The 11172-nt window shown below is 52.0% G+C and overlaps 1 protein-coding gene across 2 annotated transcripts in view; it reads left to right on the top strand.

The window, feature by feature from the left end:
- Positions 1–11172, top strand: part of MYH14 (myosin heavy chain 14) — an 85745-nt gene that overhangs the window by 55010 nt on the left and 19563 nt on the right. For both annotated transcript variants that reach the window (XM_044911268.1, XM_021681382.2), the window contains 8 exons: positions 1324–1447; positions 2028–2199; positions 3403–3615; positions 4141–4285; positions 4423–4629; positions 6415–6519; positions 6606–6758; positions 7983–8231. In XM_044911268.1, the coding sequence (XP_044767203.1) occupies positions 1324–1447; positions 2028–2199; positions 3403–3615; positions 4141–4285; positions 4423–4629; positions 6415–6519; positions 6606–6758; positions 7983–8231 (1368 nt within the window). The remainder of the gene's footprint in view (positions 1–1323; positions 1448–2027; positions 2200–3402; positions 3616–4140; positions 4286–4422; positions 4630–6414; positions 6520–6605; positions 6759–7982; positions 8232–11172) is intronic.

Genomic DNA, 11172 nt, shown 5'->3' with positions numbered 1-11172 from the left:
TAAATAAAATCTTAAAAAAAAAAAAAGGGGCGCCTGGGTGGCTCAGTCGGTTAAGCGACTGCCTTCGGCTCGGGTCATGATCCCAGGGTCCTGGGATCGAGCCCCGCATCGGGCTCCATCCCAGGGTCCTGGGATCGAGCCCCGCATCGGGCTCCATCCCAGGGTTCTGGGATCGAGCCCCGCATCGGGCTCCCTGCTCTGCGGGAAGCCTGCTTCTCCCTCGCCCACTCCCCCTACTTGTGCTCCCTCTCTCGCTGTGTCTCCTCTGTCAAATAAATAAAATCTTAAAAAAAAAAAAAGACTATGGGGGGTGACGGGTGCCTCACCTGTCCTCGGGGTAGTCAGGGAAGGCTTATCTGAGGCAATGATACCTGAGTTGAGAGGTCAAGGATGCACAGTTTTCTGGAACGTTCCTTCATGGCTATTCCATTCTACGCTGTTCTATTTCTTTCCTTTTAAGGGTAGTGCCAACACACTACATTGGTTTCCAGAACCACTCACGGTTTGAAAAGTACTGCTCCAGGCCAGTGCTTCTCAAATGCTAATGTGCCCAGGAACCATACGGAGAGCTTGTTAAAACGCAGGTTCTGATTCAGCGGGTCTGGGGTGGAAACTGAGATGCAGCATTTCTTTTTTTTATTATTATTTATTTATTTTTATTTATTTATTTATTTATTTATTTTTAAAGATTTTGTTTATTTATTTATTTATTTTTAAAGATTTTGTTTATTTATTTGACAGAGAGAGACAGAGCAAGAGAGCAAACACAAGCAGGGGGAGTGGGAGAGGGAGAAGCAGGCTTCCCCGTGGAGCAGGGAGCCCGATGTGGGGCTCGATCCGAGGACTCTGGGATCACGACCCGAGCCGAAGGCAGACGCTTAACGACTGAGCCACCCAGGTGCCCCGAGATGCAGCATTTGTAAAAAAGCTCCCATTTGATGCTGCTGCTGGTCCGCAAACCCATTCTTTGGGTGGTATGGATCCAGAACTCACGTGAATGCCGCGGATGGGCAAGGATGTTCACTGCAGTGTTGTTTATAATCGCACGTGATTTGGAATGAACCTCAGCGCCCATGAGTGGGATGGTGTGTTAGCGAATGGTGGGGTTCTTCGAATAATGGAAGTCTAGCCTGTAGTTACGACGTGTGCACCCGTGAGGGTGGGACGGGTCTGGAGACCCAAGAGAATGGGGAAGGAAGGTTGGGATCCGGAGCAGGAGGCTCAGGGAAGGGTGGAGATGAGCAGAAATGCAGATGAGAAGGCACCAGAGATGAGCGTTAAGGGGGGGCTGTTCTGACCGCCCCCACCTCCCACCACCCTCAGGAGCGGAAGCTGCTGGAGGAGCGTCTGGCCGAGTTCTCGTCACAGGCGGCCGAGGAGGAGGAGAAGGTCAAGAGCCTCAATAAGCTTCGACTCAAATACGAGGCCACGATTGTGGACATGGAGGGTGAGCACCGCCCCCAGTGGGCCGCCGCACTGCGCATGCTTGGCGGCGGTGGGGGAGGGGGGACGTTGGGTGAACGTCGCGTGCTGTGGAGCCTCAGTGGTCGTACCTGCTAAATGGGGGCAGGAAAGAAGGCTCAGGGCAGACTGGGTGTCCTCCCAGCTCTTAGGTTGTTTCTGTCACTCTAAATGCAATTCTCTTGCTCTCTCCTCCATGTCTTGGGTCACTCTCTCTGACTGTCCCACTGTTTCAGACACATTGTTGTCGCTGTCCCTTGCTATTGACTCAGAATCAGTAGGGAGAGAGCACAGGAGAAGGCTGTGGAGATAGGAGAGGAGAGGGCAGAGCCGGCCACTGAGCAGGAGCAGGGCTGTCACTTGGGGGTGAGGAGGAGAGGACAGCACCTGGGCGTCGGGCCCAGGGTCGAGGAAGCTGGAAAGAGGGGGCACAGAAGGAGATGCTGAGCCACAGCTTCACCGCCACCCCCACCCCAGCCAGTGCCGGGGCCGGGGCCGCGGGTGTCGGCGAGCTGCTGGGCGTGGGGTCTGGCGCTCTTCTGCATGGCCCCCACTCCCGCCTCCAGACCGCCTCCGGAAGGAGGAGAAGGGCCGCCAGGAGCTGGAGAAGCTGAAGCGGCGGCTGGACGGGGAGAGCTCGGAGCTGCAGGAGCAGATGGCCGAGCAGCAGCAGCGCGGGGAGGAGCTGCGCGCCCAGCTGGGCCGCAAGGAGGAGGAGCTGCAGGCGGCCCTGGCCAGGTGCGCGGGGCTGGGGGCCGGCCACCCACAGTGCGTGGCCAGCCCGCGGGAGGGGCGCCGCGGGGAGACTCCACCAGCGCGCATGCGCCTCAGCCCAGCGGAGCCTCAGTGTCCCCTTCTGTAACCTGGACCCGGCGAGAGCTCCAAGCCCGCCGGGTTAAGGGAGGAGTGAAACGAGGCCCCGCGTGTCTAGTAACTTGCCCAGTTCCGCGGTCGGAATAGGGGATCAGCTGTGATTCATAAGCGCTCCGGCCATGAAAGGAATCCTATCGTTATGATTACAGCCAGTTGCAATTATGGAGCACCTACTGTGTGCGCTCGGTGTTACGAATGCCTTTTCCCCGTACAAGAGCCCTTGATTATAGGTGCAGCTCAACTTAGATGTTAAAATGTGGAAAAATGTGTGTCTTATAATCAGTGGTACGTGGGGGTGTGTGTGTGGTTAAGAACCTGCACCCTCATCTGACTTCTGGGTTCAAGCCCTGGCTCCGCCCCTTTTCCGCCACCTGACCTCACCCACGTGCCATCGGCCTCCTTAGCCTGTTTCTTCATTTGTGAAAGGGGGGTGCTTTTGAAGCTACTCCTAAGGTTAGTGTGGGGATGAAGTATGAAAGTGTTCTTTAAAGGACGCCTGGGTGGCTCCGTCCGTTAAGCGTCTGCCTTCGGCTCAGGTCATGATCCCAGGATCCTGGGATCGAGCCCCGCCGCAGGCTCCCTGCTCGGTCTGGAGAGCAGGGGATCCAAACCCCGGTCTGCATGGCTCCATGAGCAGTTTAACTCTCAGCCACTGCTGCCCCTCAATTCAGCTTCTCTTTGCTAGAGGTTGTGTATCATCAGGGTCATGAGGCTGATCAGATGCTGGGGTCAGCTCTTCCACTTGCTGACCTTGTGACCTGGGCAAGGACTTTCCCACTCTGTACATCAGTTTTCTCATTTGGTGTGATCATTAAGTGAGATGATAAAGCAAAGGGTCCCCTGTGGCAGGGGCTCAGTAAGTGTCCCTTTGATTACTCTTGGTGCCATCCCCATTTTACAGCTAAGGAAACTGAGGCTCCAAGTACTGAGGCATGCGCCCAAGGGCAGAGCTGGGATTTCAGCCTGGGATGGACCACCCCCAAATCCACCTGGCCTCCCGGCCCCCAGAAATCATCCCTGCCCTTTGCCTGCCCCTGTACCCACTCCGTGGTCTTTGTCCACCCCCAGGGTGGAGGAGGAGGGCAGTGCCCGGGCCCTGCTGCTGAAATCCCTGCGGGAGGCGCAAGCAGGACTGGCTGAGGCCCAGGAGGACCTGGAGTCCGAGCGGGCGGCCAGGGCCAAGGCAGAGAAGCAGCGCAGGGACCTGGGCGAGGAGCTGGAAGCACTCCGGAGCGAGCTGGAGGACACGCTAGACTCCACCAACGCACAGCAGGAGCTCCGGTGAGGCGGCTGGCACCACCTGGGCACGGGCAGGGCAGGGTGCAGGGAGAGGAGAGGGACTTTGGTGTGAGCCCTCCATCGACACAGAGGTTTAGCCGTGCACCAGTTGTTTATCGAGTATTGGCTCTGCACCTCGGCCAGGCTGGGGACAGAGATGAGTCAGACCCAGGCGTTTCCCTCGGGGACTCCCAGTCTGGGGGAGGCAGTCGGGCAAAGGGACCCAATCCAGAATAAAGCGTGCTCTAAGGGAGCAGCACAGGGCATTGTGGATGATAAGAGCGAGCCCCTAAACCATGTCTATGGAGGGAGTCCAGGAAGACGTCCTTGAGAAAGGGCCTTTTGAATAGGGTTTTGAAAGATGGGTAGGAGCTCACCCTTAAAGCCGCACTCCTCCCTCAGTTACCACCCAGATCCCTTAGGGAATGTAGAGTGAGGTCCTCATCCTTGAAGGGAAACAATAAAAGGAGGCACTTCCCCAAAGTCCCTGCCTTTCTCTCTTCTGAAACCGTGTTCCCTCCACAAAAGGTCCAAGAGGGAACAGGAGGTGACAGAGTTGAAGAAGACTCTGGAAGAGGAGACACGTGTTCACGAAGTGGCGGTGCAGGAGCTGAGGCAGCGCCATGGCCAGGCCCTGGGCGAGCTGGCGGAGCAGCTGGAACAGGCCCGGAGGGTGGGTTGGGGCAGGAATGGGGAACCCTGGGGGCCTGGCAGAGGGAATAACCAGTGCCAAGGCCCTGAGGCAGGAGGGTGCCCGGTCTGGTTGAGGGAGAAAGCATAAATCTTTACTTGTCTCTCTCCCTTTGCCAGAGCAAAGGTACCTGGGAGAAGACCCGGTTGGCCCTGGAGACGGAAGTGTCTGAGCTGCGGTCGGAGCTGAGCAGCCTGCAGGCCTCACGTCATGAGGGCGAGCAGCGGAGACGCCGCCTGGAGTCCCAGCTGCAGGAGGTGCAGGGCCGGGCTGGTGACGGGGAGCGGGCTCGAGTGGAGGCTACTGAGAAGCTTCAGCGAGTCCAGGTGAGTGGGACGGCCAGGGCAGGGACCCTCTGTGGGCTTCTCTTTGGTCCACAGCAGCCCTGTTGTCCCTTTGAACTCTTCCAGCATGATCACGCACGAGTAGCTGGGATTCGGTGAGCAATTACTTTATATCAACTATCCTATGTATTTCACTAAATCTTCCTGACTCCTAATATTGTTCCCCTTTTACATCCGAGGAAACCGAGGCCCAGGGAGGTGAGGCTGATCGTCTAAGATCCCTCAGAGCCAAAAATTGAACCCAAGCATGCCTGACCCTATAGCTCTTAACCCTACCATGACCTCTCACCCTCTGAGAAGCCTTCAATAATCTGTATTCTGATGAGAAAAGCCCCGTTTGGACACATGGAACTGTGTGGGGATGATATCATACTGTGACTGTTAAAAGAAATGTGGACTTTTATGTTTTAATTTTATTGTGTTTCTATAAATGGCTGATACTTATGCATTACTAAGAATACAAAGAAGCAGAAAAAATGAAGGAAAAAAAGACTTTAAAAAAAATAATTTTTAAAAATAATTTATTTTTAAGTAATCTCTACACGTATCACGGGGCTTGAACTCACAAACCCGAGATTGAGTCGAATGCTCAACCGACTAAGTCAGCCAGGGGCCCCAGGAGGAATGATTTTTAGTTGTCCAATTCCTCCAGGGGAAAACACCACTACAGTTAGTTTCCAGATTAAAATGCTGTATTAGTTAGGGTAAAAGCTAAACTACTATATAAACAAAGGCACCCCAGAATCCATCAGCTTAAGGAAAGACATCTGTCTTTCCCTCTCGAGAAAGACTCAGGGTAAGCAGTGGAGGCCGGCAGGATACTGTGCTCCACAAGGTCACTTAAGATCCGGGTGCCTTGGTCTTGTCATGCCACTGTCCCTGAGAGCATCGCCCTCATCTTCAGAATCGAATCTGGATTATGGGCACATCCGTGCTTCTGTTTAGGAAGAAAAAGAGAGGGAGTGACAAAATTTGCATACATCCCTTTGCTTATATTCCATTGGCCATCACATAATCACGTGACCACAGCTAGCTGCAAGGGAGGCTGGGAAATGTAGTTTCACTAGCCACAGGCCTAGTGAATAGACTGTCATAGTGGGACCAGGGAAGAGTGGATTTGTGGGGACAGCCGGGATCTGCCCCAAATGGAATCATGCTACCTAGACGTCACTGTACTAAATGTTTTACATATCACACACATAAGAGTGACACCAGAAGTAGAGTTGGGTGGCTGATAGCAAGAGTTCCGGGCAGCACTAGAAGTTTCTTTAGTGAGGGAAATGTTCTGTATTTGCACGATCCGATCCACTTGGCCACTGAACACTCAAAATGTAGGGAGCAAAGCTGAGGAGGTGGATTTTTACTTTTTTTTAATTTTAGTTTTTAAATTTAAGTAGCCACGTATGGCTGGTGGCTACCATTTTGGACAACACAGCTGTAGAGCCAGTCTGCCTGGCTCAGTCTTACCTCTGGTACCTCTGTCATCTTGGGCAAATTTTGTAACCTTTCTGTGCCTCAGCTTCCCTTGATATAAACTGGGAATAGCACTATTGGTGTGTGAAACCAGTAGGCTTCCTTCCCTTGGAGAGTGAGGGCCACATGGAAACTCTGCGTTTAACTATTTGAGGAACCACCAGGCTGGTTTCCCCAGCAGCTACCCCACTTGACATCATCGTCACCAGCCCAGTGTAGCAGGGATTTGAGGGGGAGGAGCGGCTGGGGTCAACCGGGTGGAAGCCACCATTGGAAGGTGCCCCTTCCCCGCAGGCTGAACTGGAGAATGTGTCTGGGGCCCTGAGTGAGGCTGAGTCCAGAGCCATCCGGCTGAGCAAGGAGCTGAGCAGCTCAGAGGCCCAGCTACACGACGCCCAGGTGAGGCCAGCCCCCCCTGCACCCCACTCCCCATGCCTCCCCACCCTCTGCCCTCACCTGACTTCCGTTTTCCCCACCATCTGCAGGAGATGCTGCAGGAGGAGAGCAGGGCGAAGCTGGCCTTGGGGTCCAGGGCGCGAGCCCTGGAGGCTGAGGTGGCTGGGCTGCGGGAGCAGCTGGAGGAGGAGGGGGCTGCCAGGGAGCGGGCAGGCCGCGAGCTGCAGACTGCCCAGGCCCAGGTGAGCAGCCCTGGAGGGCGACCTCGAGGGGCCTCCAGTCCCAACCCGCTCCTCCTGGGTTCCCCAGCTCAGGGATGGCCCCATTGCCCACCTGGTCCTAGGCCGGACACCCAGGAGACCCCCATTCTCATCTCGGACTCTCCCTCAGCCCACAGCCTGTCAGTGCAGAGCCCACTCCTCCTCCCCCGACTCTCTTTCACCCCTACTCTGCATCTACACAGACTTAGACCTGCTCAGGCCTCATCCTCTGTCGCCTGGATCCTTGTCTCAGCCTCCCTTCAGACCTCCCTGCCTCCAGTTTCTCCCCTTCTAGCTCATCCTCCACGCGGTCTTTCTACCACAGAGCTGCCCCTGCTCCTCTCCTGCTCCTCCCCTGCTCACAGCTCTCCCTGGCTCCCCGTGCCCCCAGGATAGAGCGTGTGCCTCTTGGCCCTGCCTTTGCTGGCCCTTGCATGTCTTTAGCTGTGTTCATCTCTCACCTCCTTCTCCACTTCACACGAGAAACCCTTTTCATTCTTCAGGACTCAATATCAGCCTCTCCTGTTGTGGGAGGTCCCTCACTGCCCCACTCTGAGCTCCCACACCCGTTTTTCTCCTCGTCCCCATTCCAGTCACCTTGGGTTGGAACTGTCTCTGCCTATGGGTCCCCCCCACCAGAATGGGAGCTCCTAGAAAGCGGGACCCTCTCAGAGTTAGATCTCGGTCTTCAGCACAGGCCAACATGGAACCTGATGTATAGGAGGCCTGGAGAAATGCTTGTTGAATGAATGAGTGCTGAATGCATGCCTGTAAATATCCTTCTTCAACTGGCAGACTCCTATGCATACTTCAGGATCCATCTCAAATGCCCCCCTCCTCCAGGAAGTCTCTCTTGAACATTCTAAACAGATTCGAAATTCCTCCTGTGGGCACCCACGGCTCCCATGCTTCTCCTACCTTAGCCTCCACCACCCTGGGCATGATGCTCAGTCTCCCCCCCATCAAGGGGGGTTCCCCAGGGCGGAGTCCAGGTCTGATTCATCCTCTGGGTCCCCGTGGGAGTAATTTTCATCTCCTGAAGAACTCACAACCTCAACCCTGCTCCAAGTCAGAAGAACCCAGTGCAGCGAGTCACTTCCCTCCTCCAGCCTCAGTCTCCTCCTCTGGGAAGTGGGGCACTACCAGCTCACGCCTTGGTCGCAGCCGTGACTGCCACCCACCCTCTCCTCCCACCCCCACCCCCAGCTGTCAGAGTGGCGGAGGCGCCAGGAGGAGGAGGCAGGGGCACTGGAAGCTGGGGAGGAGGCACGGCGCCGGGCAGCCCGCGAGGCCGAGGCCCTGGCCCAGCGCCTGGCAGAAAAGACCGAGGCGGTGGAGCGGCTAGAGCGGGGCCGCCGGCAGCTGGGGCAGGAGTTGGACGATGCCATCATGGACCTGGAGCAGCAGCGGCAGCTCGTGAGCACACTGGAGAAGAAGCAGCGCAAGTTCGACCAGGTGGGGCGCCTCAGGTTCCCGGGTGGGAAGTCCGGGTGCTCTGTCAAGCTTCCGCGGCTCAGCTGTGAATTTGGGGGGACCATCGGGCAAGATGCTTCTTCCCTCTAAGCCTCTGTCAAATAGGCCCCCCATCCATCCTGGTTTCTGTCTCTTGTCCCAAAATAATTATTGGTAGTACCCACTTTTTTTTTTAAGAGAGGGGGGTAGGTGGGGTACTCACATGTGAGCAGGGGAAGCGGCAGAGGGAGAGGGAGAGAGAGAACCTCAAACAGGCTCCACGCTCAGCACAGAGCCTGATGCAGGGGTTGATCCCTCGACCCTGAGATTGTGACCTGAGCCAAAAGCGAGAGTCAGAGGCTTAACTGACTGAACCACCCAGGCGCCCTGGTCGTACCTACTCTTACTCCCCAAGATATCCTGATGGTGCACCAGAGTGTACTGATGAGGAATAAATGAAATAACACATCTTGCTCTTCCTGCTGACGCACTGTGTACCTCAGGCAAGCTGCTTTTCCCATTTCAGCCTCAGTTTGCCCATCTGGGAAATGGGGATAATCTTAAGCATCTGGCAATCTGAGGATGAAATAAAAATCATAGGACCCTACAGCATTAAGATCAGGCAACCCTGAGGTTCAAATCCCAGCTCGGCCCCTTCTGGTTGTGTGGCTTGGATGAATTGCCCAACCTCTCTGTGCCTTATTTTCTTCATCTAGAAAACGGGAGAGTCGTTATTTTCCCTTCATTTTTGAAGGATATATCATTGGCTCTTGAATGCTAGGCGAACAGTTTATGCTTTAAGCACTTTGAAGAGATCGTTCCATTTTCTGTGGCCTCCATTGTTTCAGATGAAAAGTTAGCAATCATTCAAATCCTGTGTCTTTGTAGGGATCTATGTTTTCCTGTCTGGTTTAAATTTTTTCTCTTTATCTTTGGTTTTTAGCAGTTTGTGATATATGCAGCTGTGGGCTTTTGTATTTGTCCCACAGCTGTGGTTCATGTATTTGATCAAATGTGGAATTTTCGGCCATTATTTCTTTAAATATCTTTTCTGCCCCATTCTCTCTTTCTTCTTCTTTTCAGACTCCAAACACATGTATGTTTGACCACTTACTACTGTACCATCGATTATCAAGGCTCTCTTTGTTTCTCCTAGAGTTTTATATAGATTCTTCTCATGTAAATCTCTTTTTTTGATTGGCTTCTTTCACTCAATTATTTTGAGATTCATTCATGTTTTTGCATGGATTAATAATTCATTCCTCAGGGCACCTGCCTGGCTCCATTGGTCGAGCATGCAACTCTTGATTTTGGGGTCGTGAGTTCGAGCCCCACGTTGGGCATAGAGATAACTTAATAAAACAAAAATTTTTTAGTAATTATTTATTCCCCCCCCTTTTTTTTTTACTGCTGAGTATTATTCCTGTATCAATAGAACACATTTTGAAAACCATTAACTTGTTGATGAACATTTGAGTGGTTTCTAGTTTGGGACTATTATGATTAAAACCTTAGTCTTTCTAATAGGATGTGGTGGTTTGACTTCACATTTTCCTAACGAGCAGTGACATTGAGCATCTTTCATGTGCTTATTTGCCCTGTATACCTCTTTGGTGAAGTGTCTGTTCAAATCTTCTGCCCATTTTTTTTAAATTGGGTTGTTTCCTTTGTTTTGTTTTGGGGGTGGGGTTGTTTCTTTTATTATTGAATTGTGAAAGTTCTTTATATATGGTGAATATAAGTTCTTTACCAGATGTATTGCTTTGCATCTATTTTCGTCCAGTCTGCGGCTTGACCTTTTGCTCTTCATAGAGTCTTTCAAAGAGCAGGAGGTTTGAATTTTGATGAAGTCCTATTTACTAATTTGTCACTTGGTGGGCTGTGCTTTTTAGTGTTGTGTCTGAGGAGACTTTGCCTAACCCAAGGTCACAGAGATTTCCTATATTTTTTTTCCAGAAATTTTCTACTTTGCTGTTTTATATTTAGGTCTGTGATCCAGTTTGGGTTAATTTGTTTATATTGTGCTATCATGGCTCCAAATTAATTTTTTATACATGGCTGTTGAATTGTTCGAACACTGCTGAAAAGACTTTCTTTACTGACTCATTCTTGCATTGATATTAAAAATCAGGTAGCACCAGTTGACCAATCTCTTCTTCTTTTTCAAAGTTGTTTTGCTTCTTTCAGGTCCTTCGCATTTCCGCATGTATTTTAGAATCTGTTTGTCAGTTTCCACACACACAAAGAAAATCCTCTTGATTTGGGAGTGTGTTGAATCTACAGATTAATCTGGGAAGAACTGATATCCTAATAATACTGAGTTTTCTCGCCTAGGGACGTGGTACATGTGCCCATTTATTTAGATCTCCTTTACTTTTTGTACTTTTAAAAAATTATTTATTTATTTATTTGACAGAGAGAGGGGGGGAGAGAGCACAAGCAGGGCGAGCAGCAGGCAGAGGGAGAGGGAGAAGCAGGCTCCCCGCTGAGCAGGGAACCCAACTCGGGGCTGGATCCCAGGACCCTGGGATCATGCCCTGAGCTGAAGGCAGACCCTTAACTGACCGAGCCACCCAGGCGCCCCCTTTGTGTACTTTTCAGTGTACATCTTTCACATCTTTCATCAGATTTATTTCCAACCATTTCATATTGTCGATGCTGTTTTAAGTGGTTCTGGTTTTGGTGTCTGGCTGGCTTAGTCAGAAGAGCATGCAACTCTTGATCCCGGGATTGTGAGTTCGAGCCCCGCACTGGGTACAGGGATTACTTAAACTAAATGGTTCTGGTTTTTATTTCAGTTTCTGATTGCCAGTGTATAGAAATACAATCGGTTTTTATGTATTGATCTTGTATCCTACAATTTATTTGTTAGCAGACTTTTTAAATAGATTTTATTGGATTTTCTACATTAGTGACCCTGTTTTCTATGAATGAAGACAGTTTC

Source organism: Neomonachus schauinslandi, chromosome 16 (genome assembly GCF_002201575.2).
Source record: "Neomonachus schauinslandi chromosome 16, ASM220157v2, whole genome shotgun sequence".
Taxonomy (NCBI): Eukaryota; Metazoa; Chordata; class Mammalia; order Carnivora; family Phocidae; genus Neomonachus; species Neomonachus schauinslandi.
Note: the sequence above shows the minus strand (reverse complement) of the source record. Positions and strands in the feature narration are given on the sequence as shown.